General features: G+C 38.5%; 1 protein-coding gene across 1 annotated transcript in view; it reads left to right on the forward strand.

Moving 5' to 3' along the window:
- The window catches only part of LOC122549803 (thrombospondin type-1 domain-containing protein 7A-like), a 403,547-nt gene that overhangs the window by 284,236 nt on the left and 92,748 nt on the right, over positions 1 to 26,563 (forward strand). Inside the window, exons 8-11 of the mRNA XM_043689852.2 lie at positions 5,728 to 5,962; positions 12,822 to 12,937; positions 13,655 to 13,787; positions 23,252 to 23,355. Coding sequence (XP_043545787.2) covers positions 5,728 to 5,962; positions 12,822 to 12,937; positions 13,655 to 13,787; positions 23,252 to 23,355 — 588 coding nt within the window. The remainder of the gene's footprint in view (positions 1 to 5,727; positions 5,963 to 12,821; positions 12,938 to 13,654; positions 13,788 to 23,251; positions 23,356 to 26,563) is intronic.

The raw sequence follows: 26,563 nt of genomic DNA on the forward strand, positions 1-26,563 counted from the left end.
AATGATTTAATTAAAACAATAGCTAACATTATCTGCATAAATTTAAACTATTGAATTATATTCGATGCTATTAATTGAGTTAATTGATTCTTATAATAAGGAACACCTCTCCAGACATGCAGGTGATGAACAAAGCTTTGGTTCTACTCATGGCTGCTGTGGCCTAGGTAGTGCCTATCTCTAGGTCAAAAAGTCCAGGTTTAGGTTCTACTTGACCCAGAGGTGTGACTTAACAAGTCTGAACAGGTTAATTAAAAATGCTTATAGTTACACTCTAATTCTGCATCTTAGTGTTCCGTTTTATCAGGGATTCTACCAAGTTATACTTGTCAAATCACTTGATGGTCTGTAAATGTATTGATACACATCAGGTGATGATGATCAAAGAAACAGAAGATGATTTTTCTACAGTGTTAACTGTCATAATTCAATGCTGTATAACTGATGATAATATAGATCCATAGGTTAACAGCAATAAAAGAGATCTTTTGGCCCATTGTGTCATGCTGGTCATCAAATCTTTATCTATTCTAGTCCCATTTTCTAGCATTTGGTCCATAGTCTTGTCTGCTGAGGCACTTCAAGTATTTATCTAAATACATCTTAAGTGCTGTAATGGTTCCATCTCTACCACTCTTTAAGTCAGTGAGTTCCAGATACTTATTATTCTCTGGGTGAAAAGATTCTTCTTTAAATCCCCTCTCAACCTTCCCTTAGTCCATTCCCCCTTTAATTAACTCCTCAAAGAGAAAATATTTGTTCCTATCTACCCTACCTATACCACTTGTGATGTTGTACTCCTCAATCAGTCACCCATCAGTCTTCTCTGCTGTAAGGAGAATGCCCCAACTATTTAGACTCACTCATAGCTGAATCGATCCATGCCAGACAGCATCCTGGTGAATGTCCTCTGCGTGCTGTCTACTGCAATAGCACCCTTCCAATAACGTGGTGATTAATGCCAGATTCATGAAGTCATGGAGTTCTCACAGCATGAAAAAGGCCTTTCAGCCCATCATGTCTTTACTGATCATCAAACATCTATCTATTCTAATCCTATTTTCCAGAAATTGCCTTATTTGCTCTGCTGTTTCAAATGCTCATTTAAATATTTATTAAATGTCTTGATGGCTGCTTAAGTGCTCCAACTATTGCCTAACTGATATCTTATACAGCTCCATTATAACCTACCTGCTCTGGTGTTCATTGCCTCAACTAATGAAGGCAAGTATCTCATCTGCCTCCTTAACCGAGGTCTTTCACTTCCTAGGGTCCTATCATTCATCATCTGTATCACAATTACTGGTAAATATGTTTCACTTATAAAAGTAGCCATCATCTCATAACTAGGTTTCATTGAGTCCTGCCGTTTCACCTGTCATTGAATATTTTTGACGTCTAAAATTTAATTCCAGTTGAAGAGCTGTATGTATATTGAGTGTTGTGAATTTTATGAGTCAAACTGTTTTTAACTCATTCATGGGATGTGGCCATGACTGGGCCAATGTTTATTGTCCATCCCTAATTGTTCAGAGGTCAGTAAAGAGTCAACCATATTGCTGTAGGTCTGGAGTCAAACATAGGTCAGAACAGGAGAGGACAGAAGAGTTTTAAAATAATGACCATAAAACCATTAGACACATAATTCTATAAATTTCTTGAATAAAAGTTCCACCATCTGCAATGGTGAGATTGAACTGTGTTTCCCAGAACTTTACCTGGGTCCCTGGATTAATAGTCTAGTGATAAAACCACCAGATTATCACCTCCTCAAACAGTATGCATATTCAATAAGTAGGTCTCATAAACTAAATGCAAAGAACTTCCTTTATCAAACATTTCACAAAGTTGGTTAAATGTAATACAATGACTGGAAATTTCCCGTCTAGTCGGAATCCCCATTTCACAATGCACAACTCCTGTCTATGCTTCAGCAAAGATTGTCTTCCTGTTGGATGACCTGGGCCTTTTTTTCACCTCACCACCAATTTTCACTCTCACCACTGGATGATAATTCATGTACAATACTTAACGGGATAACTAGATGGAATTCTTGTTACAAGGCTGGTCTCATTAAACCTATTAACCATTCAGTAATAGATGAAAGAGTTGGGATTATTTTTCCAAATTCACTTGAAGGGAACTCATTGGGCTGGAAGTTCCCATGAGTTTTGAAAGTTTGATGTTGGGTCCAAATGAGGTCTCAAGCCAAACTTGTTGACAATTGGACTGGTGATGCAATCCTGCAGGACACAGCCAGCTAACTGACCATTCCCGCACTTGCCATTGAGATACAGACAGTGGATGGGTCCTGAGGCCGGAGGCCCCATCAGAGAACCAGCAACTTTGCAGCTTCAGCAGCTCCTCCCTGAGATTGTATGCTGCTGAGGAAGGTTGGAAACCATGAGGGTGCTTCAACATGAGGCTCCCTCACTGGCCAATACAGAAGGGCTATATTGAAGATTGCTAACGCTGGACATCAGGGTGGGGGTGAAGCTTCTCTGCAGGATTGAGGAAGATTGTAATCCTGCATCCACATGTGCTGTGGACCATTTTAATTTTGATGGCTCCTGGACTTGCTGAAGGAAGGCCACCTCTATTGAGCTAAGTGTCTCCACATATGGTGAGGAACGTTTCTCAAGTGACAAAAATATTCCAGCTTTGTTGGCTGCTCACGTCATTGGAATGTAAACAGGCAGGAGGCTGGAAGAACACAGCAAGCCAGGCAGCATCAGGAGGTGCAGAAAAAAAAGTTGACGTTTCGGGTGAAACCCTTCTTCAGGACTGGGGATGGGTGTAGGGGGAGCTGCAGATAAAGGGGAAGGCAGGGGTAGGGTGGTGAAGACAGGCAGCAGGCATGACCTGATTGGTCAGTAGGAGGAGTGAATGCGGTTGGTGGCAGGGAGCAGTGGAAGGGAAGGGGAGGGGCTGGAAAGGGAGTCAGGGAATGGGGAGGGAGGTTATTGAAATTGGAGAACTCAATGTTGAGTCCTCCGGGCTGTAGAGGGCCCAGGCAGAAGATAAGGTGCTGTTCCTCCAATAGGAGCCGCGGTTTGTCTTGGCAATGGAGGGACAGGTAGGAGGCTGAAATGGGCAGCTAATGCTGTTATCATGCCATCATGTAAAAGTTCTTTGATAATGGGAATATTTTATGAAACCATCCTAACAGGGGATTGACCCCTTTTTTTTGCCCCTAGCTTCCAATCTCCAACCCCATTTCCATGGGTCTGAGAAAATCAAGCCCAGGACATGAACAATTTATTTGCACTCAGTCTGTTTTCCCAGTTAACTAGATTCTTCTATATGTAGCATTAAAAACAAGTGAACTATCAGTCAATAGAAGACCATTAAATACAAAAATACTTCAAGTATTGCATCTGATCGCCAGCTTATAAATTGCTAACTTTATTTGCTTTTATTCTAAAAAAAATGGTGACTAATTGCAGTAAAAAACTTAAATAACCTTTTACAAAAGTAGTTACAGGACTTCTTGTGATTAAAGTTTGAACTCAAATATGCAGACTGAAATAACTGCACAGATGCCGGTATCCCATCACCAAGTCACCTTTTATTTACATGAGCGCAGTACATGGGCTCTGACCAACCAGCTCAGAGCCAGTCCCTAGAATGAGGAAACTCTGAGTCTCCTGTTTATATCTACCAGCCAGGGCTGCCTGATTGGCTCAGGTTATCAGCCCCAATCAAGGACCTCATAGTCAGTGAGATCCATTTGACCCTCATTCCAATCACTACACAATCATTGAGATATCATCTATGAATATAAAAGTTGCAGAAGTCCATATGGTCCATTGAGACTGGTTATAAATGTATTGAGTGGCAATGTTGGGATTCAATTCCACTTTCTCATTTGCTCCTCATACATTTTGTTTCCTTGAAAGTCCAAAAATCCCAGCCTTAAAAATGTACAATTATGTTACACCTACAAACCTTACTGGCCGGACAGTTTCAATGATTCATAACCTTTTCAGTGAAAAAAGTATCTTCATCTCAGTCCTGAATGATTTACCATTCATCCTGAATTTGTACTCCCTTGATCCTAGATTCCCTAGCCTAAAAATGTAGCAAATAACTCACCTTTCATCTCCCCAATATCTGTCCATCATCTACATGTACACATTTTAGGAATTTTGTGCAATATTCGCTGTTTTACCTGGATGAATGCAACTCCAACAATGCAAGAAGCTCAACATCGTTCAAAAGAAACCAAAACACCTAGTTGGCACCCTATCCATCACCTTCAAAATTCACTCACTTCACCATTGACTCAGAGACTCAGCAGTGTTTACCATCTACAAGATGCACTGCAGCAACTCACTCAGGTTTCTTTGACAGCACTTTCCTAACCCATAAGGACAAGCGTTGCAGACACATGGGAACCTTATCACTTCCAACTTCCCCTCCAGGAAATACGCACAATATGCTGGAACTATATCGCCGTCCCTCCGCTGTCACTGGGCCACAATCCTGGAACTCCGACTTGACAGCAATTTGGATGAACCTTACATCAACTGCTGCAGGTCAAGATGGCATCTCACAACCACCTTCTCAAGGATAATTAGAGTTGGGCAATAAATCTTGGCCTAGCTAATGATGCCCACATCCCAGGAATGAATTGAGAAAACAGCCAGCAGAAAACAATAGCTCACTCTGTGCTCTGTCAAGTCCCTTTAGAATAACATATGTTGCAATGAGATCAACTCTTCTGCTTCAAAGATTACAGACCCAATTGACTCGTCTTCCCAAAGGATAAACCTTTTATCCAGGGACTGGTCCTCTAAATCTTTACTGTACTGTCTCCATTATGAATATATCCTTCCTTCCTCAAAGACAAAGACACAACATTGCACACGGATTCCAGCTGTGATCTCACCAAAGCCCCTGCCAATTGTAGGACTTGTTTTGAATTCTTATATTCCAATGTGTTTGAAATAAAGGCAGACATGCTTGCTGAACCTGCAGGCTAACTTCTTTTTCTTCTCTTGCCCCATCGTCATTCTCTTCCATTGTGGAAAATTAACTCCTCTGTCTTTTAATTTCACCAAACCACAGAACTTCCTTTTGTCTTTATCCCACTCTCTTGCTGAAAATGTATCATATTTCTAACTTATTCCAGTTCTCTTGAAAGTTCACAAACCTGAATGTTAACTCTGTCTCCACGGAATCTGCCATAATCTGTTGAATATTTACAGCAGTTTTTGGTTTTATTTGAGATCTCAGTATTCTTGTTTTTGATTAGTGTGCTGGCTTTTGTGTTCCGTGCACAAATCTCCATAAGCATTCACATTTACAGGTTCCACAACTTTGAAAAAATATTCTACTTTGTTATTCACATAGCCAAAGCGAATAACTTCACACTTTCTTCGGTGTTGCACACTCACTTAACCTGTCTCGATCTCCATGCAATGTCTTTATATCCTCTTCACACCTTTGCATAATGTTACTGTCTTGCAGTCTACATCATTAGTATAGGCTGCAAATACACATGATGCCCTAGCATTGATTCTTGATATTAATTAGAACAGCATTGCCACATAAAAATCAGAATCAGTTTACCACTGCAATTGAATAAATGACAACTTGCGTAGTTTCAAGCCAGCTTCATGTGTCTTTTTTTAATTCAGAGCAGTTATTATTTAAATGTGAAAAGTGCCACTAATGTTTTTTGAAAACACAAATGTTATTTTTATATTATTTGTTTTTGAATAGGAGCAGCACAGTGTCCAAACAGCAGTGCCTTGCAGGAAATACGCAGCTGTAATGAGCATCCTTGTACTGTATATCACTGGCAGGCTGGTCCCTGGGGTCCCTGTATTGAAGACTCATCTGTAGCTACTCTTAATTCAAGCACCAGCTGGAGTGGTGAGGCAACCTGTGCCGTGGGAATGCAAACTAGAAAGGTTATTTGTATGAGAGTCAACGTGGGACAAGTTGGACCAAAAAAGTAAAGGCACAGTAATTATTAAGTAAAAGTGCAATAATATTTGCTGTGATTTAAAGAAAGCTATATTTTATTATTGACTGAAACGTTAACAGGTCATGAAAGGTTACATAGAAATACAAGTCTTTCATTTTTCACTTAAGCTGCAGTAAAGCCAATCATTGATTGCTACAATGATTTGATAAGGTGGCATGATGTTTTTGAACCATATTAATAAGGTTTGAACATACTTTCAGTGTGTTGGTTTACTCACACTTAGATCCTTTGGAAGTAGGATCTGACTGTTGTGAACTTAAGCTTTGCTGGCAGGATGAAAGTGCAACCTGCATCTAACAGATTTTTCAGTCTAGAAAAGTATGCGTCATGACATTTTAGCAGAGTGTACTATAAGAAGAATAGACTATGGGGCAAGTATGAGATATTAGGAGGACTGAGTAGAAACATGATCAAAAAATTAGGTTTTGAATATTTTTAAGCAAGACTGGCAATATAGAAATGCATTGGTACAATAATTTGTGCTTCACAGAGCCAAATTGGAACATGAAAGTGAAATGGGCTGAAATGGTTTTTCACCAGCAGTGCAAAATATGCTCCTCATAATTCAGTTGTGCATTTGTCATTACCCCGATGTCTTTTTTTTTGGTGCATCAATGCTGCCAATTCACAACCAATTTGTTTCAATCTACTAGTCTACACTGATTTTGCTTTCTTGGAATTTGCAGTTTTATTCAGTTCATAAAAACCTAAATTGTTTCTCAGTTGTTATGAACAAAATGTAGATGCAATTATTACAGGCTAAGTACAACAAGGGATCAGCGCACTTGGTACATGTCACGCCAGTGCAAAACAATGTGAATATCGGCAACAGCAACTTGCATTTGTGCAACAACTTTAGCACAGAATAATGATTCAAATTCACACCATTATACTGTATTTAGCAAAACTGAATGCTGAACCAACAATGGAGTTTTTGGAAAGATTGAATTAGATTTTGGTAATGAAAGGAATTTTGCAGCAGCAACTTGAAGAAAGAAAGGGAATTGGAGAAATGGAAAAAGAGGTGAATTTGTGGAAGTAATATGAGTCCTAGTGATGGAACTAATTGCCACCACTGTTGGGTCAAAGGTAAAGGAAGGGAAGCATGCATAATGTCTGAAAGAATGAAAGTTGAGTGGTCATTGCCTTAATGAAAATGAGATCAAGGGAGTGAGATTTGAGTCTCCTGAATGGAATGAGCTCAGTGGGGATATAGAGAGAGATTGTCAGAAGCTAGAGTGAGGGGCTCTCATTTGAGCTACAGCAAACAGGAATCTGGAGGGACGTTAGTTTTAGTTGGAAAGCAGAAGGGAGGAAATAGTAAAAGCAACTAAATCACAGAAGGAGGCCATTCAGCCCAGCTTGCCTGCACCAGCTCATTAAATGAGCATATTTACCAAGTGCCACTTTCTTGCTGTTTCCTCATATTGTTGCATATTATTTTTATCCAAATAATCATCAAATGCTCTCTTGAATGCCTCAATTGAACCTGCTTCCACCACACTGCCAGGTAGTCCATTCTGTACCCTAACTACTTGCTGAGTGAAAAAGTTTTTTCACACTTCATCCTTGTTTCTTTTGCAGATCACTTTATAAAATGGAAGTTTCAATCTTGATAACAATAAGTATTTGAGCTCCTTGCACTTGGTGGAGGTGAGGTTAAAGGGAAAAGTATTTAAAAGAAACAGCTGTTTACTTTCCTCTATTAAAGTCAACTTCAAATTGAAGTTCATCTGGACAGCTGATTGAGTCAAATGTGCTTGACATAGTCCGGTCAGATTGGCTTCAGTGTAAGCCTCAGACCTCCGCGTTCCATAATCTCAAGACTCTCACAATTAAGCAGAGCATCCTTTGTAGAAATGGTTAACACCTGCTGTTTTTTTAATACTTATTTTTGTAAAGTGATGGGCCTTACTTGAAACAGGATTGACCTCCAAGATGTAACTGTTACAAAAGTAAAACTAAATCTTGTTTCTTGAGAAAACTTATAATACTTTTTCATCTTCTGAAAATATATCCAAAGCTGACTGAAAACAATTAGGGGAACTGTCTGGCTGGAATAAAACATTAAACAGTTTATGTTAATTATAATCATGTGAAATAGCTTCTATTAGCCTGGCACATTTGGCTTTCTAAAGAGATCTATACATCATTAAATAGGTTATTGAGAATCATGAAGGAAATTACAATGATAGATGCAGGATTATTAAATCTTTTCTTGCAAAGAGTCTGAGAGTCTGTTTCGAAAGAATTAGATATCAGGAGCTGCTCTCTGGAGCGTTACACTGTCAATCTTAAAATGCAGGCAGTCTGAAAAGTTATGTAAGAAAAGATTTGGACTGTTTTGTGATTGCAACCGTAATCTCCTCCACTTCTCATCAAGAGAAGATCACTTCCATCTAACCATAATTTCTTCTTCTTATTAGGCAGATGCTGTAATTCAATTCAAACTTTTATTCCTTAAATTGCTATTGGCTAATGGTTTAAAAATAATTATGAAACAGATATGCCCATGTGTCTTTTTGTGTTGCATTATACACTGCTATGACATGGTGATATCTTTAGATGAAACTAATGTTTCCCTCAGGCTACATTAATTTAAAATGCAATTTATTTAATTTTAACTTATCTGTTTTTACCCACTTACAATTAGACAGTAGTCAGTGTCTAATAGGAGTTAACGTGATCTGGATTCTACTTGAGCTCCAAGCTATGGATAAAAGTAATTAAAAACACATCAGAAAGATGTTGTGAAACTTGAACGGGTTCAGTAATGATTTACAAGGATGTTGCCAGAGTTGGAGGATTTGAGCTGTAGGGAGAGGCTGAATAGGCTGGGGCTGTTCTCCCTGGAGCATTGAAGGCTGAGGGATGACCTTCTAGAGGTTTGTAAAATCATGAGGGCTATGGATAGGATAAAAATACAAGGTATTTTCCCTGGGTGAGGGAATCCAGAACTAGAGGACGTAGATTTAGGGTGAAAGGGAAAATATATAAAAGGGGACTAAGGGTTAACTTTTTCATGCAGAGGGTGGTGTGTGTATGGAATGAGCTATCAGAAGAAATGGTAGAGGCTAGTAGAATTACAACATTTAAAAAGCATCTGGATGGGTAGATGAATAGGAAGGTTTTAGAGGGATATGGGCCAAATGCTGGCAAATGGGACTAGAATAGGTTGGGATATATGGTCGGCATGGACGAGTTGGACCAAAGGGTCTGTTTCTGTGCTGTACATCTCTATGACTCTATGATTTGACCATTCAATGGTGAATGTAGGTTTATCCTGATTATTACTTGAATATTAATCCATTGTTTCCAGTTAGCCCCACTGCCTACTTAGCTTAGATTATTTTCAAATTTCTTCTGCATCAATTAGATTAAAGGAAGTCTGTATTCATTTTAAGAGTGGTTTCATATTCCATAGCATAGGGCAGAGGTACCTAAAGGCCATCATTGATGGATTAAAGGAGAGGACATGGAAAAGAGGAATAAAAAGTTTAAGATTTATAGCCTAGGAGAACATTATAGGAATGAGCAACAATTTAAGTACATTGATAACAGCTTCAAATTTGTAGTATAGAGACTAGAAGTCAAGCTAAGTCAGTCAGAACTGATACTGGGCAAATAAGTATTAATATAAGATAGAGGAGCATAGTTTTGAATAAAATCCCGAAATTAGCCCTTTAGTTGTTCAACAAATAACATTTGGAGAACAGCCAAGTTGTCATTTCCATGGTTTCTAAATGATGATTTTGGAGTCTTTTTATAAATGTTTATTTATAAATATATTAGTTGGGTTTAATCTGTGTACTTCCGTTTTCTGTGGTGATTTCTTTTATTTCAATGAGAATTTAGTAGCACAGTGTATGTGATACTCAGTGAACAGATTACTGTAATTGGGGAATTGGTAGCCTCTGGGATGCTCCCCTTCATGATAGAACATAATAATTACACCAGGTGAAAGGAGACAATTACATTGAGAGAAACTGATTACTCAAAGAGAAGCAATTTTAACAGAATTGGAACTGCAGCGAACATTACTTCCTTACACTATTCCAAAAACATATTACTACATTTTTAGTTTAACATAACTCTCTCAAAAGATAAGCGCTTGGTTTTCAAAAGATAAGCGTTAAGTTTTACCCCAAGGGAGAAAAGAACAATAATTCCATATTGAAATTGTGCTTAACATCATCTGCTAAAAATAAATGAAACCCTTATAACATTAACTTGCATTCAAATAAATATGCTCACAATGAAATATGGAAACTTTTCTGTGAGGTGTATTTTCATCATGTCCCTCAAAAATTGATATTTGCGTAATAAAAGCATTTGCACTGGTGAAAGTTGAATAGTGGTCTTTTCTTTAAAAAACTTTAATGTTAATTCATTCTTTATCAAAACAACATGGAAACTATACATCTGTCACTTCTGACTTCTCTCTTTTTGCCAGATTAGTCTGAAATGACACTACATAAACTAACACACAGACTGCTCCAATTTTCATAAAGGTGCAATGGTCATAAGGCTCGCACAGATCAAGTTATGTACAGAGTGCTGAGGGGTCAGATTATTCAAAATGAACAGCAAGTGTATCTTGATCACTTCATGTTTGTATTTCTAAATGTGGATTAATAAGTGACACTTCTCTTGAAATCAGCAAGGACAAAGCTTCTTGCAGTTTACTGATAATGGGTATTATCATTTTATAATCAAATCAATAAGAGAACACTGTAGGACTTATCTAGCTTCACCAATCTTTGTTGAAGCACTTTTTACTTTATATCATTTGCTTTTAACTTTACTTTCAACACACTGCAAAAGAAATCAATATTTCAATTGAAAACCTCAAATGAGCGCAAGCTTTCATTTCACCAGCAAATTGAAATAGAAAACCTGTTTTGATTGAATTGTTTTCATAAAATGGAATTACAAGCAATACTACTGATTCAAACGTATTTTCCATTTTGAAAAAAAAGACTTGACATTTCATTTGGTACTTGGTGTTCCTTTGAATCATTAGTATTAATGTTAGTGGGAAAAACATAATTGGCTAAAAATTGTCCATTAATACTGTTGCTTTATCAATTTCCTGACAAAGGTATTTTTGGAGAGTGGGAGAACCACAGTGGTATTTAATACCTAAAAATAGTTCATCCAGTTCCAAGTTACTAGAATGCATAGTAATTGCATTTATGAATACTTTGCAACTCACATGATAGAAAGGGTGTCATGATTAAATCAAAAGAGAGAATATTGTGTATAAATTAAGATAAAATCATTTGGCATTGCAACAATAATGTTTGCATTCCAGGCAGATTAAGTCATGAAATATTGCTTTTCTTTTGCTGATTAGAAGAGAGAAGAATTCATTTCTTATAGTTAAAATTGTGTATATCATTTCCTCCTGTGCTCACTTAATAGCATCATTAAACTGTTTAACATAAGTAGCAATGGATCTTTATACAAATGTCCTAAACAATAGCAACACATATGGTACCACTCACATAGAAATATATATTAGTGCATTTTAAGGCATTACCCAATTTTATTTTGAATATGAACTCCGCCCTCCATCAATACAACAAACATATGTTATATGAACCCAATACCCATAAATGTTTGTAATGACCATTTTAACTTTTAAAAGATCTTTAAAATATTTGTGAATTAAATATATATATTGAATTATAGGAGTCAGTTCTGAGAACAAAATATGATTACAGAAACAAGCCATCACTGCCTGAAGGACAAACATTATTTGTGCAATCAATTTATTTTCCATGGTTAATTTACTTTTGTATTCAGTATAAACTTATTCAATGAATATAGAGAAAAGTCGTACAAAAATATTGCTCAAGTAAACATAATTGTGAGCTGGAAATGATTAATGAAGGCCATGTTTATGGTATTATCTGAGAAGTTACTTTGCTGGCAAGAACATTGTGTTTTAATCTGACAGTTCTTTGCAGGCTTCCTGTCATTTTTTTTTAATTTTTAGTAAATGAATTAAACACTCCAGATGGACAAATGTTCAAAAAACTACCTAATTACCTCATGGTTCACTAAAGTCCTATAATAGCTTTCATTTTACCATGTACAGGATTTTCATAGGGAGTGGCCATGTAGATGTCTGATTCAATGGAGCAATAATTCGTTGGCAGATCAGAGCTCCATTCTCTGTGGCTGACAGGATTACAATAGGTTGTGACATGACCAAAGCATTGCATTTGAAATATATTTCCACATTGCCTTCACAAGCTCTTAATAGAATCCAAAGAAATCATGTGATTGATCTTAGTTTTCTTTTGATTGAAAGAACTATGCTATCTTACAAATCCGTCTTTTATGATGAAAAGCTCTATTTGTAAACACTAATGGATATGGTTATGTCATTTTTTCTCACCTTGTACACTGATCTGGAGGTTAATAACAACAATAGTTCAAGCAAACTAACAAAATTATGAATAAAGATCAATGGTTGCAGTCTAATTTGTTGCAAACAAGAGGTTCTGATGTGAATATTGAACTAGAAGAAACCTTTCTGTTGTACCTTTCTCATGGCAGGAATTATCATGATAAGTGGGAAGAAATAGTAGGAAGATAAAAGCTTCTACTTAGAGGCATTATACCAACAAATCTCAGAGTATAAGCAGCCAGTTTCCTTGTGTAAAAATAATATTTAGGAAACAATCCTTATAGTTTGCACTTAGTTTCTTTTCAAATTATTAATGTGCAAAATAAAACATCTACTGACTGATGCTAATTAAAATATCGACTCCCCACTTTTAAAAAAAATTAACTGAATAATTATTGTTTCCTTCAGATGTCCTGAAACTGTACGACCAGATACAGTGAGACCATGTCTCCTACCATGTAAAAAAGATTGCATTGTAACACCTTATAGTCACTGGACACCTTGTGATTTATCTTGTAATGCAGGTGAGTACTGACATGTTTCACAGAAATGTATAGATTTTATACTGTAAATAGACTATAGAAATGATAAGCCTTTAATTGCCAATTCAATAATTTGCAAATATATAAACTAATATTTTATCTACCAGTGACGAGAATACAGTATGTCAGTGTTAAAAATCATCAGTGTGACATACGGCATTTCCATATCATTTTAACAGTGTGTCAGACCACTGACCAAGGCAGTGAAGGACTTTCCTGAAATTTTAACAAAGATTTAATTACATCAATCAATACTGAGGGAGTGCTCCATTATCAAAGGTGTAGTCGTTCAGATGAGATGATAAATCAACAAAGGGAGATAGTGGCTTAGTTGTAATGTCACTAACAATACAGAATCTGAGGCTACTTTTCTGGGGACATAGGTTTGAATCCAATTAAGGTAGGTGGCGAAGTTTGAATTTAAGAAATTTTTGGAATAAAAAGCTCACCTTTTTATCACCGTACCACTGTTGATTATTTTTAAAAAAAAATTTGGCTCACCAGTGCCCTTAGGGAAGAAAACCTGTCATCTTTACCTGCTGTTACCTTCAAGCAACTATAGGTTGACCATGTAGACTCTGACCTAGCCAGCTACAAACTTAGAAAATAGCAATGAGCAAGCAAGTCCCTCATAACTGCTCATTGTGCATGGAATCCAAATCTTGTTTATTAATCATTATAATGGTATTTAAATTCTAGGTGATGATGCCAAAACAATACAATCCCGTCATCGTGTCATCATTCAGTTGCCATCAAATGGAGGGCGAGATTGTCCTGATATGCTGTTTGAGGAGAAGGACTGCGAGACTACTCGCATTTGCAGTAATTACAGGTAAAAATGTTAGAATGTATTATAACCAGGTCAGCCTTACATGTTGCTCAGTTCATACAATTTTTCTTTGACCTCCATGAAAATGTCAAAATTTTACGAGCATTCCAATCTTCCCATTCTCCGGTTGAAAGGGCATCGAGGACAATGAAGGACTTGTTTTTGATTTTGAATCAGTGATGAACTTAGCCAAAGCAGAGAGTGTGTACCAATGCGTGGCAACAGAGGAATGGAAAATTCAGCAAGAATTCCATTTTCTGGTTATTATTAATTCCATCTGTTGGAACTTTGAATTGTACAGATAGAGTAGAATTAGCATAAACTGTATATTGAAATAACCTGCCAACAATCAATAAGATAGGTGTTGATATATCGATTAACACTAATATAAAAGGAATGTAAGTCCCGGTTATATCTCACTTTGTACTTTCCAAGGAGCAAGTTATCAGGAAATATTCATGAGGAGACTATTGTGAAATGTGTTTCCTAGCTAGGATTTTCATGTTGCAACAAAGCTGTAGTGTGCCAACAAAATGGTTTCTGAGTCAATTTCAAATAAGCTCAATTAGAGACAATTAGCTTGCATTCCCCACCCCCACCCCCACCCCCACTTTACATAAACATCAAAAAGAAATTGCATGCATGACCATTTACAGTTCCAAGTTACTCGAATAACCAAATATGCATGGTCAGCAAACAAAGATGGCCATCATGAACAAGATTTGGAGATGCCGGTGTTGGACTGGGGTGTACAAAGTTAAAAATCACACAACACCAGGTTATAATCCAACAGGTTTAATTGGAAGCACACTAGCTTTCAGAGCGACGCTCCCTCATCACCTGATGAAGGAGCGTCGCTCCGAAAGCTAGTGTGCTTCCAGTTAAACCTGTTAGACTATAACCTGGTGTTGTGATTTTTAACATCATGAACAAAACTGTGATCATTGCAGTCTGTCCCACTTTCAACAGTCTTTGAGTAAGCATCTTTAAATGACGTACATGCAAGTTGTTGTCTGTCTGGTATTTGCTCAATCCTTGGGTGACGTTCCTTATGTGGGAGTGTCATTGTTGCAATAGGTTCGAGAACAGAGCATGATGCTTGTCTGTCACCTTCTGTGTCTTTTTTGGATTGATGACTTCCTGAGCATACTCTTTTCCACTTTGAGATGAGGCTCACCAGGAAGATATATAAGGCCTGTAAGAATATCATTTGTAATCTTCATGGATCTGATCTACAATAATGACTTTGTGACCCGCAAAACATTTTAGAACTCTTTTGGCATATTTAGGTTACAAATCCAGGGTTTAGTCTCCAAAGTCGCAGATTAACAAATTCTTCGTAGCTGTTTGCTTTTTGCCCAGAGAAAATTCAGTTTCAGCTTCATTTCTGACACCAAGTTTCAAGTCCTGTGTTTAATGGTTGCCACAAACTAAAATGAAATCTCTAACAGCAGAGGTAGAGGCCACTTGACTGTGGAAAGTCAGCTTGAACACAACGTACAGCTGCATTTTTCCGGACACACTAATCCTTCTGGCACTGTCAGGATTGTGATTCAGTTTCCAGAGTCAGTATTTATCAGAAAATGACTGCAACCTCTTGTTTACATTCCTGCTGCCAAGAAGGGTACGTAACTTGTTGCACTGCTGATCCTTGGACCAAGAGACAGTTGCAGATATCAACTGAATTTCCAAAAAAACCATCTCTGGATTCATCTGCAGCATCAAACAAAGCATGGGATTAATAATAATTGCCTGATGATCCAAAGTGGAAACTGAAAGTTAAGCACCATGAAGCACTGGGCCATCAACAGCAAGTAAATTATATTTCATCACAATCTGTAACTTTATGACATGACAACACTCTCACTCTCATCAGAGATTGTCAAGCGCAACATAAGACATACCAAAAAGTGAATTGCTAACCTGTTGAAGCTACAACATATGACTGTGAACATGTTAAACAGAGAAATGTACAAGCATAGCCAAATGATATCCAAACAACAGATCAGAACAAAGCCTTATAGTCTGATCACATCCAGTTGTGAAATGGACTAGTAATAGAAGGAGGAAGCTCCTTGAACATCCTCAACATGAACCCGGAATCAATGGGCTGAATCTATGATTCAATGATGGTGGAGTTCAGCACCTGAATATAAAAAGCAATGCATTTTCTGCCATATTCAGCCAAATGTGTAAAATATGTGCTGTATTTTGGCTTCCTCCACAATCACATATATCAGTTTTGACTAAGTTGATTCACTCAACATGATGTCAAGAAACAGTGGAAGGTACAGGACACAGCAAAAGATCATTGGCCTTGACAACATCCTGACTGGAGTACTGAGCTACAGAACCAGCCACACCTCCAGCACAGCCACTGCACTGATATCTACATGACAAAAAGGGGAACAAATCCAATCCAGCCAATTACTGCCCTCTGGGTCTACTGTCAATCATTAAGAAAGTGATAGAAACTGTTGTTTGACATGGTTATCAAGTAACACTTACTCATCAAAAACTTGCTTACCAAGCAAACATTTGGGTTGCAGTAGAACCATTCCACTCCAGACCTCTTTCCAGCCTTGGTCCAAATATGAACAAGATGTTTAAATTCCTGTGATAATTTGAGAGTCACCATTCTCTGTTCCAATCAGAAGTAATATTGAAATCTATAGGAACTAGTGGAAATTTCTCCAATACCTAGATTCATGTCAACTCGAAGGAAGATTGTTGTGTTAGATAGAAGCAAAACAGCTCAACCCCAAATCATCATTGTGAAGTTTGTAAGTCCAGATACTACTTCAACAGCCTTCATTTTTTCATCTAGTCAGAAATGAGGATGCCCACTGATGATTGCACAGTATTTAGTTCCATTCAGAACTCCTCAGATCTTAAAATGACCAAACTCCTCAAGCAACACCTGAATAACATTCAGGCTTAGTCTGAAAGGTGCTCTAACATATACACGATACAAATACAAGGCAACAACCATCTCTAACAGTGCAGAATCTTCCCTTGAAATTCATCTGCATTACCAGCACTGATTACCCACCATCAATGCCCTGGGGATCACCAATGACCAAAAGCATACCTGATCATCAAATAAATATAGTTGCTACAAGAGGTTGTAATGTCACGGCAGCTGGTGGAATTTAAGTTCTGTGAATTAAAATAGCTGGAATGTAAAGTTAGTCTCAGTAATGATGACCATGAAGCATCGCTGATTGTCGTAAACAGTCATCTAGTTTACTAATGGTCTTTAGGGAAGGAAATCTGCCATCCTTATTTGTCTGGCCAACATGTGTTTCCATAGCAACAGACCCAAACCCCACTGCCCTCTGGAATGGCCTCCCAAGCAACACGGATTAAGAGCAATTAGGGGTTGGCAAGAAAGTCCCAATCTCAAATGTTCATGACCTGTCTATCTGCTGTCTGATCCTTGACTGCAGCATAATATCAAATTAATTTCTATCTAATGATCAAGTTAGCCAGCTTGGAAACCTAGAGAGAAACTGTAATGATGCTTGACAATCTATATCTATATATGTTACCACTGCTTCTGGGTTTCTTGTCCACAACTGATCGCTGACTCCCATCCCATCCCTGACTTCCATCTAAATGTGGATGGCAAAGTTAGCTGATACAATGTGATGAAATAGAGTTAATAACATAATTTTGCAATATGTGCAAGAAGGAATAACTTGCTAATCACAAGGTGAAGAGAAACGCCACTTTTAAACGGTCCATTGCTAATAATTGTACCACTGTTGGAAAAGTTTTGTGACTACAAGTTCTCCTCAAGTCCCGAGATAGATGACTTCATGTACATGTCACAACTCATTCCAAGGTCAAAACATTATTTGACATCTAATTTTTACTGTAATTTCTGTCTGTAGAACTGAATAAACTAGCCATCTATCTCTTTTAAATGCTGTTTAAATACTGTCCAACACAGAAGAGACAAATTGCTTCTTTGGTCCCCAGCATAAACTCATGTCATTTGTTTTCATTCTGTTAAAATCATCAGTCCCCCTTCACAAATAAAGCCAAGCTCAGAACTTTTTTGAATTACAGTGTTTGATCAAGTTGAAATCTCTTTTGTTTCATGAATGAGGGATAAGGTGCATTAAACAATGATGCACTAATTTAGGAAATAGTACAAGACAAATCTAATTGGATTCACTATGCCAGGAGCCAGTTTCTGATTATTCAATTTAGATTCCATTGATCTGAGGATGCTCTTAATGTTAATTGACCCAAAACAGACCTTATCATAAAATTTATTTTTACAAATTGTACAAATCTGTGTTCATTTCTCAAATTGTAAATAAATATTACTTTCTTTAGTATGTAATGTTCATAAATAGTAAAACTTTAAGGTTAGTACAGGAACAAAAGGACTTGTAAGTTTAAATAAACAAAGCCTGAAAAGTACTATGATGAGTTGGAAAAGCTTTTAAAAACTTATGTGATCCTGGTGTTTATGAATAGACATAGAATGCAAAAGCAAGGGCATTTATGCTTGGTCTTTATCAATCAGAAATTAGGTCTCAATGGTCGTATAATGTTTCGTCCTGAACATCATATATTAAGGGTGTCAAAGCCATGGAGATAATATGGAAGATATTTGCGAAAAACTGGTAGCAGGGATGAAACATTTCAGTTACATGCAAAGACTAAAGAAGCTGCTAACAAAAGATTAAAATTGAAAGATTGATAGAGCTGTACGATATGAGAAGGGCTTTTATTGGTGTATTCAGGATAAACCTGTTACCACTGGCAGGAGTGCTGGAATTTTGGTGGTTAGAAAATCCAAAATTAAGGCAATTGACAAAAGAACCAGAAAGAAAGTAAGAATTATTTTACACAGCAAATTGCTATGATCTAGGATGGTTGTCTGATACTGCAAATGATCAGTTCTTTTAAACAGATGTGATATGTTGAATTATATTTTTATATACAATTATATCCAATTGTGATCTATAATTCCATTCTTTGGATTTTTATCCATAGAGTGAGGAGATTATTCCAGCATGGCAGGATTCCCTGGGAGTCAGGCTTGGTGACTCCAGCATGGGAGTGGAGAATATCAAGTGCAGAAGGTCTCCCTCTGTGCATTAGCACTGTATTGACTTTTTTTTAAAAAAGAGAATAAAACATTAATCCCCCATGCCTCCCACAGCCCTCACCCCTACACTCTCCTTATGCTCATCCACTACAACCCATGCTAAACAGGCTCCAACTATCCCATAATACTTCAGGATTCTCCTGTTCCTTGGATGCTGCCTGACCTGCGCTTTTCCAGCAACACATTTTCAGCTCTGATCTCCAGCATCTGCAGTCCTCACTTTCTCCCCATAATACTTCATGCCCTCCATGCTAAACTATGCCCTGTGAGTAGCACCTCATAATACCTTTGCCTCTGTACCTACTCTTTGGTACTTCATACACGTTATGACAACCTATGACCTTCTACTCACCTCAGAAACCTTTGAAGCCCTCCTGCAAACTTGGTGCCAACTCATTCCAACTTTTGCCCCCAATCACCACCATCTGTCCTTAAATCTACCATGCTAACTCTCCCAGTAACCACCATGGGAAGACACACAGAAATGAAATAAAATTCTGTAGGTCTATTTCAGATTTCACTACACTCAAAAAAGGTTGCTTATAAAAGTTGAATTGCTATCTTTACATTTCTTCCATTTACATAACATCTTATAACAACCATCATCTCATTCAGGTACACAAGTCCTCATGATTACAAGCATTGGAGTACATGGTCACATTTCAAGTAGTTTCGAATTACTTGTAGCTATGAAACTACACTAAGAAAAAGCAGGTACTGTGTTGTGATCACGGGTGGTTATGATATAAGTTATGCCGCACTAATCCAATAATGGAATCCTCAGGCTTCTGTGAACTGATCAATTGAAAAGCAAGCTTTAATTTTAACTCTCCAGAAATTGTTTTACAAATATTTAAAAGGCAAGGCAAAATTTTGATAGCTCCCTTTGAGAAGTTCCTTTTGACAATTCCATTTAACATGTCTTTTTGACAAGTGTGGCAGTTGCTTTTGTCATGATCCCAATTGTCAGAATACTGAACACCCCAGATATCGTTATGTTGTGGCTTGCTAGAACATAATCTTTAAAAGAATAGAAATCATAGAAGCACATGTGTAAGAAAACAAGAACCAGCATTTCAGGATTGAATTCAACCATAAATCATACTTACAAACCTGAACAAATCCAAGATTAGACATAATGATTAAATAGGAATTCTGAGCAACTAAGATAATAATTCTAAATCATATACATTACATATATAGCTGAGACTCTAATATTCAGAATTAACAAGGTAGCTAGAAGTTGAGACAAACTGTGGTTGTGCACTTTAAAGACTGCATTTGAGTTGGATGGACTGGGCAGAATGCATCCCTTACATTTTTACAGTTTATGCAAAGAAATACCTTGGCAGGAAAGGACTAACCCTACTGGGCGTAAACTTTCAGGAAGAAGACTCTCCTTCCAAGTACAAGCCTTGTTTACACTGTCTGACCTGTAAGCACATATTTTTTCTCAATTTTGCAAAGTGAGATTGTGCTCATGAGCATAATTCCAGCAGACAGGAGTTCAAATGAGTTCTCATAGCATGTAAATCAATACAACAGTGGCTCCCAACCAGGAAGGTTGGGATTTCTGACACTCCAGTGAGCTTAAAACCAAACCTTAACCCAATTTTGGGAATCAGAATTTTGGCTTCCTGTTTCTGATCTCCATCTTAGACTCTGAAAGCAGCATGACCTCTTTTTTGAAGTACAGTGTAGTAGACATCCCAGTGCCTAAATTACATTTATCCCAGTTTGTACTGTGAAGCTTTTGGGCATTTCTGCCTTGTTCACCATGATAGAAAAGCTTGCGAGCGTGGTGCTAGAAAAGCTCAGCAGATCAGGCAGCATCCAAGGAGCAGAAAAATCGACCTTATAGGCAAAAGCCCTTCATCAGTAATGCCAGTCTTTCCTGATGAAGGGTTTTTGCCCGAAACATCGATTTTCCTGCTCCTGGGATGCTGCCTGACCTGCTGTGCTTTTCCAGCACCACGCTCTCGACTCTAATCCCCAGCATCTGCAGTCCTCACTTTCACCCATGATAGAAAGGCTTTCTGTCATAGTGAAAATCCAGGTCAATAATTCTCGAATCCTCATTTTGATGGACATTGTGAGAGTTGGACCAAGGTATGTTTATAAAATCTGCAGATTAATGATAATAAAGTTCTTTGGAACCACAGTTTTTGAAAATAGGTTATTAAGGAAGCAGCTTCCAAAGCAAAGGTGACCCAGACTATTGAATGAGAATGTTCTGTAAAACAAAAAATTGGTTGATTGAAAGTCTTTTGTTTATAGTTGTACACAGCAATTGTGTAAGGCTGTAATATTGTGAGGGAAAATTTTTGTGGGGGCAAATCTCTGGTATAGATTTTAGTTGTTTTTCCAAACAACCTATAAGACATAATACACACCTCTAGAAGTAAAGACATTACCACTACACCACAAGAACTCTCCTGATATAGGTTTTCTTTGTTTTCTTATACCCAGTATTGGGTTTTGATATTTTCTGATCAAGCTGTAAAGAGATAATTTTACACTGAGGACTCTGGCTCAGAAGTGGGGACACTATCATTGTGCCACAAAACCTCTCAATCTGGTATCTATTTTAACTTGGTACAATAATATAAATTAGCTGATAATGAATTGGAATCCTCTAATACAGCTCTTTTGAGATGCCTTCAGTTAAACCGAGAATGTGTAAAGCAAGATTGCCAATTCAGTATTTTGCATTCTGCATATTTGACACAGTCACAACCTAGCCCAGCATGCAATACTAACATATAAGATTCTGAAGTTTGTATCTTAATTCAATAATCACACCAACAGCATTCTTAAAATAATGCACCAACATACATATCACACTCACCACTCACATAACAAAGTGGGAGTAGGTGTGGGGGGGGGGGGTGGGGGGTGGGGGGAAGATTTAATTCCCATTGGCATTTTGACAAATTCCCTGGAAAGGTCAGAATTGATGTAATCCTTATCAGCATGCCACAGTATTATTTCCTGTATGGCTTGCACTTAGGAAGTGAGTTATAATTGAGGGAAAGTGGAACGAGACCAATGTTCTTAAGAAACTGATATCTTCATTCCATTAGGAAACAGACTATAATCATATGAGGTAATCTTTTCCTATTATTAGAGTGAAATTTGTCCATATTGACTCAAAATTAATACGAAAGTAAATTAATTTTGTATGAAAGCAATATTAACACTTTGCCAAATGGCATGGAGCACTGCAAGTCAGTGTTTATAAACAGCAAAATGATATTCAGGAATAATCTTCTGCCTTAGGTTTGCATTCCGAACGTGAGGACATTTGTCATCATCATCAATCCCTTAAAAGAAGGGTAATGTCTGCAGGCATCATGATTTGTGCGTCATTAGGTGACTCAGCAGGCCAATCCTGGAGCCGAAGTTCCTTGGGCAGAGGCCAAATGTTGCTCGGAGGATGGCACATGGGAAGGGCTCTGCTTTCTCTCTTTCCCACCTGTCAGCTCTCTGCATCAGAGTTCAAACTGTTAGTGCCTGACTGTGTTGTGGCTTGTTGACTGAAGCACTATTGCACACTGGTTTGGTGTAATTACCTCCCAGGGCCTATTGTCAATTTATCTGACTTTCAATTAGACCTTTGGAGAGTTCCTAAATATCCCTTGTCCTTGTTATTGGGAACATCCTTAAGATTGAATTTGCCCTCGGAAGAAGCTGAATATTTCACTTATCCATAGTGTCCGGTTCAATGGAGTTGGCTTTGAATGATCATAGCTGAAAATGTGTTGCTGGAAAAGCGCAGCAGGTCAGGCAGCATCCAAGGAGCAGGAGAATCGACGTTTTGGGCATGAGCCCTTCTTCAGCCCTCCTGAAGAAGGGCTCATGCCCGAAACGTCGATTCTCCTGGTCCTTGGATGCTGCCTGACCTGCTGCGCTTTTCCAGCAACACATTTTCAGTTCTGATCTCCAGCATCTGCAGTCCTCACTTTCTCCTTTGAATGATCATAACTGTAATAATAGAGAAATTGCCTTGGCATGGACATTGGGAAACTTCTGCCTAACTTCCTACCTAAGCTTGCATACTCTGCAGAGACTTCACTGATGGAAATTCTCCAGCACCTGGAAATTTCCTTGTCGGCAATCCACGCTTCACTGCCACACATTGCTGCAGATCAAAACCTTGACCCAGCCTTGCAGATCCCTATTTCAATCATTGAGTAGATCTTGTCATTAGTGTACCCTTCATGGTGGCAAGTGTTGTGGAAATTATGGATATCATATCAAAGATATGGGAAAAAAACACAACTTATTTTTTTTCTTTTATACCAACGTTAAAAATATAATGGTTCATTCCTTCTGCTAGGTGGAAAACACACAAATGGCACCGGTGTCAGTTGGTACCTTGGAATGTCCGTCAAGACAGCCCTGGAGCACATGAAACCTGTGGTCCAGGACTTCAAACTAGAGGTTAGTTTCATTCTCTATGACCTTCTTGTCACATTTTAAATGTATTGAGCTGCTGTTTCCCTGTATTGTATTCCTTATTTCAATGCAATTTTCCCAAAATTAGCCAAATCAATGCAAAAGATCAAGGAGTTTTAGTGCAAATTATCTTTATTGCATACCTGATCAAGTGTACCCTAGAACTCTGTGGGAAGCTAGGGAAGTGATCGCTGGGCCTCTTACTGAGATGTTTGTATCATCGATAGTCACAGGTGAGGTGTTGGAAAGCTGGAGGTTGGCTAACGTGGTGTCACTGCTTAAGAAGGGGGGGTAAGGATAAGCCAGGGAACTATAGACCAGTGAGCCTGACCTCGGTGGTGGACAAGTTTTTGGAGGGAATCCTGAGGGACAGGATGTACATGTATTTGGAAAGGCAATGACTGATTAGGTATAGTCAACATGGCTTTGGGCATGGGAAATCATGTCTCATAAACTTGACTGAGTTTTTTGAAGAAGTAACAAAGAGGATTGATGAGGGCGAGTGGTCGATGTATTCTACATGGACTTCAGCAAGGCATTAAACAAGGTTCCCCATGGGAGACTGGTTAGCAAGGTTACATCTCACGGAATTCAGGGAGAACTAGTCATTTGGATACAGAACTTGCTCAAAGGTAGAAGACAGAGGGTGGTAGTGGAGGGTTGTTTTTCAGACTGGAGGCCTGTGACCAGTGGAGTGCCACAAGGATCGGTGCTGGGTCCACTATTTTCATCACTTATATAAATGATTTGGATGCGAGCATAAGAAGTATAGTTAGTAAGTTTGCAGATGATACCAAAGGTAGAGGTGTAGTGGACAGTGAAAAAGGTTACCTCAGATTACAACAGGATCGTGATCAGATGAGCCATTGGGCTGAGAATTGGCAGATGGAGTTTAATTTAGTTAAATGTGAGGTGCTGCATTTTGGGAAAGCAAATCTTAACAGGATTTATACACTTAATGGTAAGGTCCTAGGGAGTGTTGCTGAACAAAGAGACCTTGGAGTGCAGGTTCATAGCTCCTTGAAGGTTGAGTCGCAGGTAGTTAGGATAATGCTTTCCTTTATTGGTCAGAGTATTGAGTACAGGAGCTGGGAGGTCATATTGCGACTATACAGGACATTGGTTAGGCCACTGTTGGAATTTTGTGTGCAATTCTGGTATCTTTCCTATCAGAAAGATGTTGTGAAACTTGAAAGTGTTCAGAAAACATTTTCAAGGATTTCGCTAGTGTTGGAGCATTTGAGTTATAGGGAGAGGCTTAATAGGATGGGGCTGTTTTACTTGGAGTGCTGGAAGCTGAGAGGTGACCTTATAGAGGTTTATAAAGTCATGAGGGGCATGGATAGGGTAAATAGACAAAATCCTTTCCCTGGAGTTGGGGAGTCCAGAACTAGAGAGCATAGGCTTAAGGTGAGAAGGGAAAGATATAAAAAGAACCTAAGGGACAACTTTTTCACTCAGAGGGTGATACGTGTATGGAATGAGCTGCTGGAGGAAGTGGTGGAGGCTGGTACAATTGCAACATTTAAAAGGCATCTGGATGGGTAAATGTATAGGAAGGGTTTGGAGGGATATGGGCCGGGTACTGGCAGGTGGGACTAGATTGGGTTGGGATATCTGGTTGGCATGGACGAGTTGGAGCGAAGGGACTGTTTCCATGCTGTACATCTCTATGACTCTATATTAATTTTCCATGATTTTTTTGCACTAATTTTAAAAAACAATCTAGCTGGCAATTACTGCCATGCACAAACTTGGCCGTACCCCATAAATGAATTCACCAACATTGTGAGTTTCTGCTCATTGTACCAGTTTGCAGGCCTTCAAGGAGGCTCTTCAAACCAAACTGTTTTCATGGCTTGGAAACTAAAAGTGACATTTAGAACATGACTATGCAACACCAACATAAATGGTAAAAGGTTTGGCTTTTTAAAGTCATTTTCAGTAATTCAGATCATAAACTTGAGAGAGAAGATGGCCTTCCTGATTCCCCCAATTAGACAGCGGTGTGCCAGGTTTGGGGTTAACCTTCCAGCCCTGTTGTTAATTAAGATTTCCCCCCCATGATCAATCAGGAACCAATTCAATGCCTCTTTTGTTGCCACAGGAATTCTACCAGCAGCAAGTAGGACCTCTTGCCCCATGAGGAGGCTTCCAAGCAAAACCTATCTTGTAGTTCAGGGATGTCCTCTATTCGTGCATGAAGGTTTCCATGAAGGACACAATCTTCCACACCCACATTTTCCTCAGATAGCAAAGCTTCTGAATTCAGCATCCAACCAGATTATCAGTTATTTCCAAAGCAGAAATTCTTGGCCATCGAATATACATTGAGCCTTCTGACATTTTTTTCGTTCATTCACGGGATGAGGGCATCACTGGTCAAGTCAGTATTTATTGTCCAGAGGACAGTTAAAAGTCAACCATATTGTCATAGGTATGGAGTCACATCTAGGCCAGACTAGGTAAGGCTAGCAGTTTCCTTTCCTAAAGGACATTAGTGAGCCAAATGGGTTTTTCCAACAATTGGCAAAGGATTCATCATTAGAGTCTTACTTCCAGATCTCACTGAGTTCAAATTACACTATCTGCCATAGCAGGATTTGAATCTGGCTCCCCGGACCATTACCTGAGTCTCTAGATTAACAGTCCAGCGAGAATTTCACTAGGCCATTGCTTCTCCTGACCACATTTACCGGGCGGCACGGTGGCACAGTGGTTAGCACTGCTGCCTCACAGCGCCTGAGACCCGGGTTCAATTCCCGCCTCAGGCGACTGACTGTGTGGAGTTTGCACATTCTCTCCGTGTCTGCGTGGGGTTTCCTCCGGGTGATCCGGTTTCCTCCCACAGTCCAAAGATGTGCAGGTTAGGTGAATTGGCCATGCTAAATTGCCCGTAGTGTTAGGTAAAGGGGTAAATGTAGGGGTATGGGTGGGTTGCGCTTCGGCGGGTCGGTGTGGACCTGTTGGGCCGAAGGGCCTGTTTCCACACTGTAATCTAATCTAATCTAAAAAAAATTAGTCTACATCTTAATTGTGTGAATCTGTGAATCCATGAAGGCTTAATAATTCTGTTTGCTCAATTGAGAGAAAACTAAATTCTCCCAAGGTTTTAAATTGTTACGTCAGACTATGGAATGTATCAAGAAATTTGGGACGTGGTGCAAAAGTTTTTTATTTACTTAGTATAACG

Source organism: Chiloscyllium plagiosum, unplaced genomic scaffold, assembly GCF_037043375.1.
Source record: "Chiloscyllium plagiosum isolate Xiang-an unplaced genomic scaffold, Cpla_swu_hap1 HiC_scaffold_5, whole genome shotgun sequence".
In the NCBI taxonomy this organism is placed as follows: Eukaryota; Metazoa; Chordata; class Chondrichthyes; order Orectolobiformes; family Hemiscylliidae; genus Chiloscyllium; species Chiloscyllium plagiosum.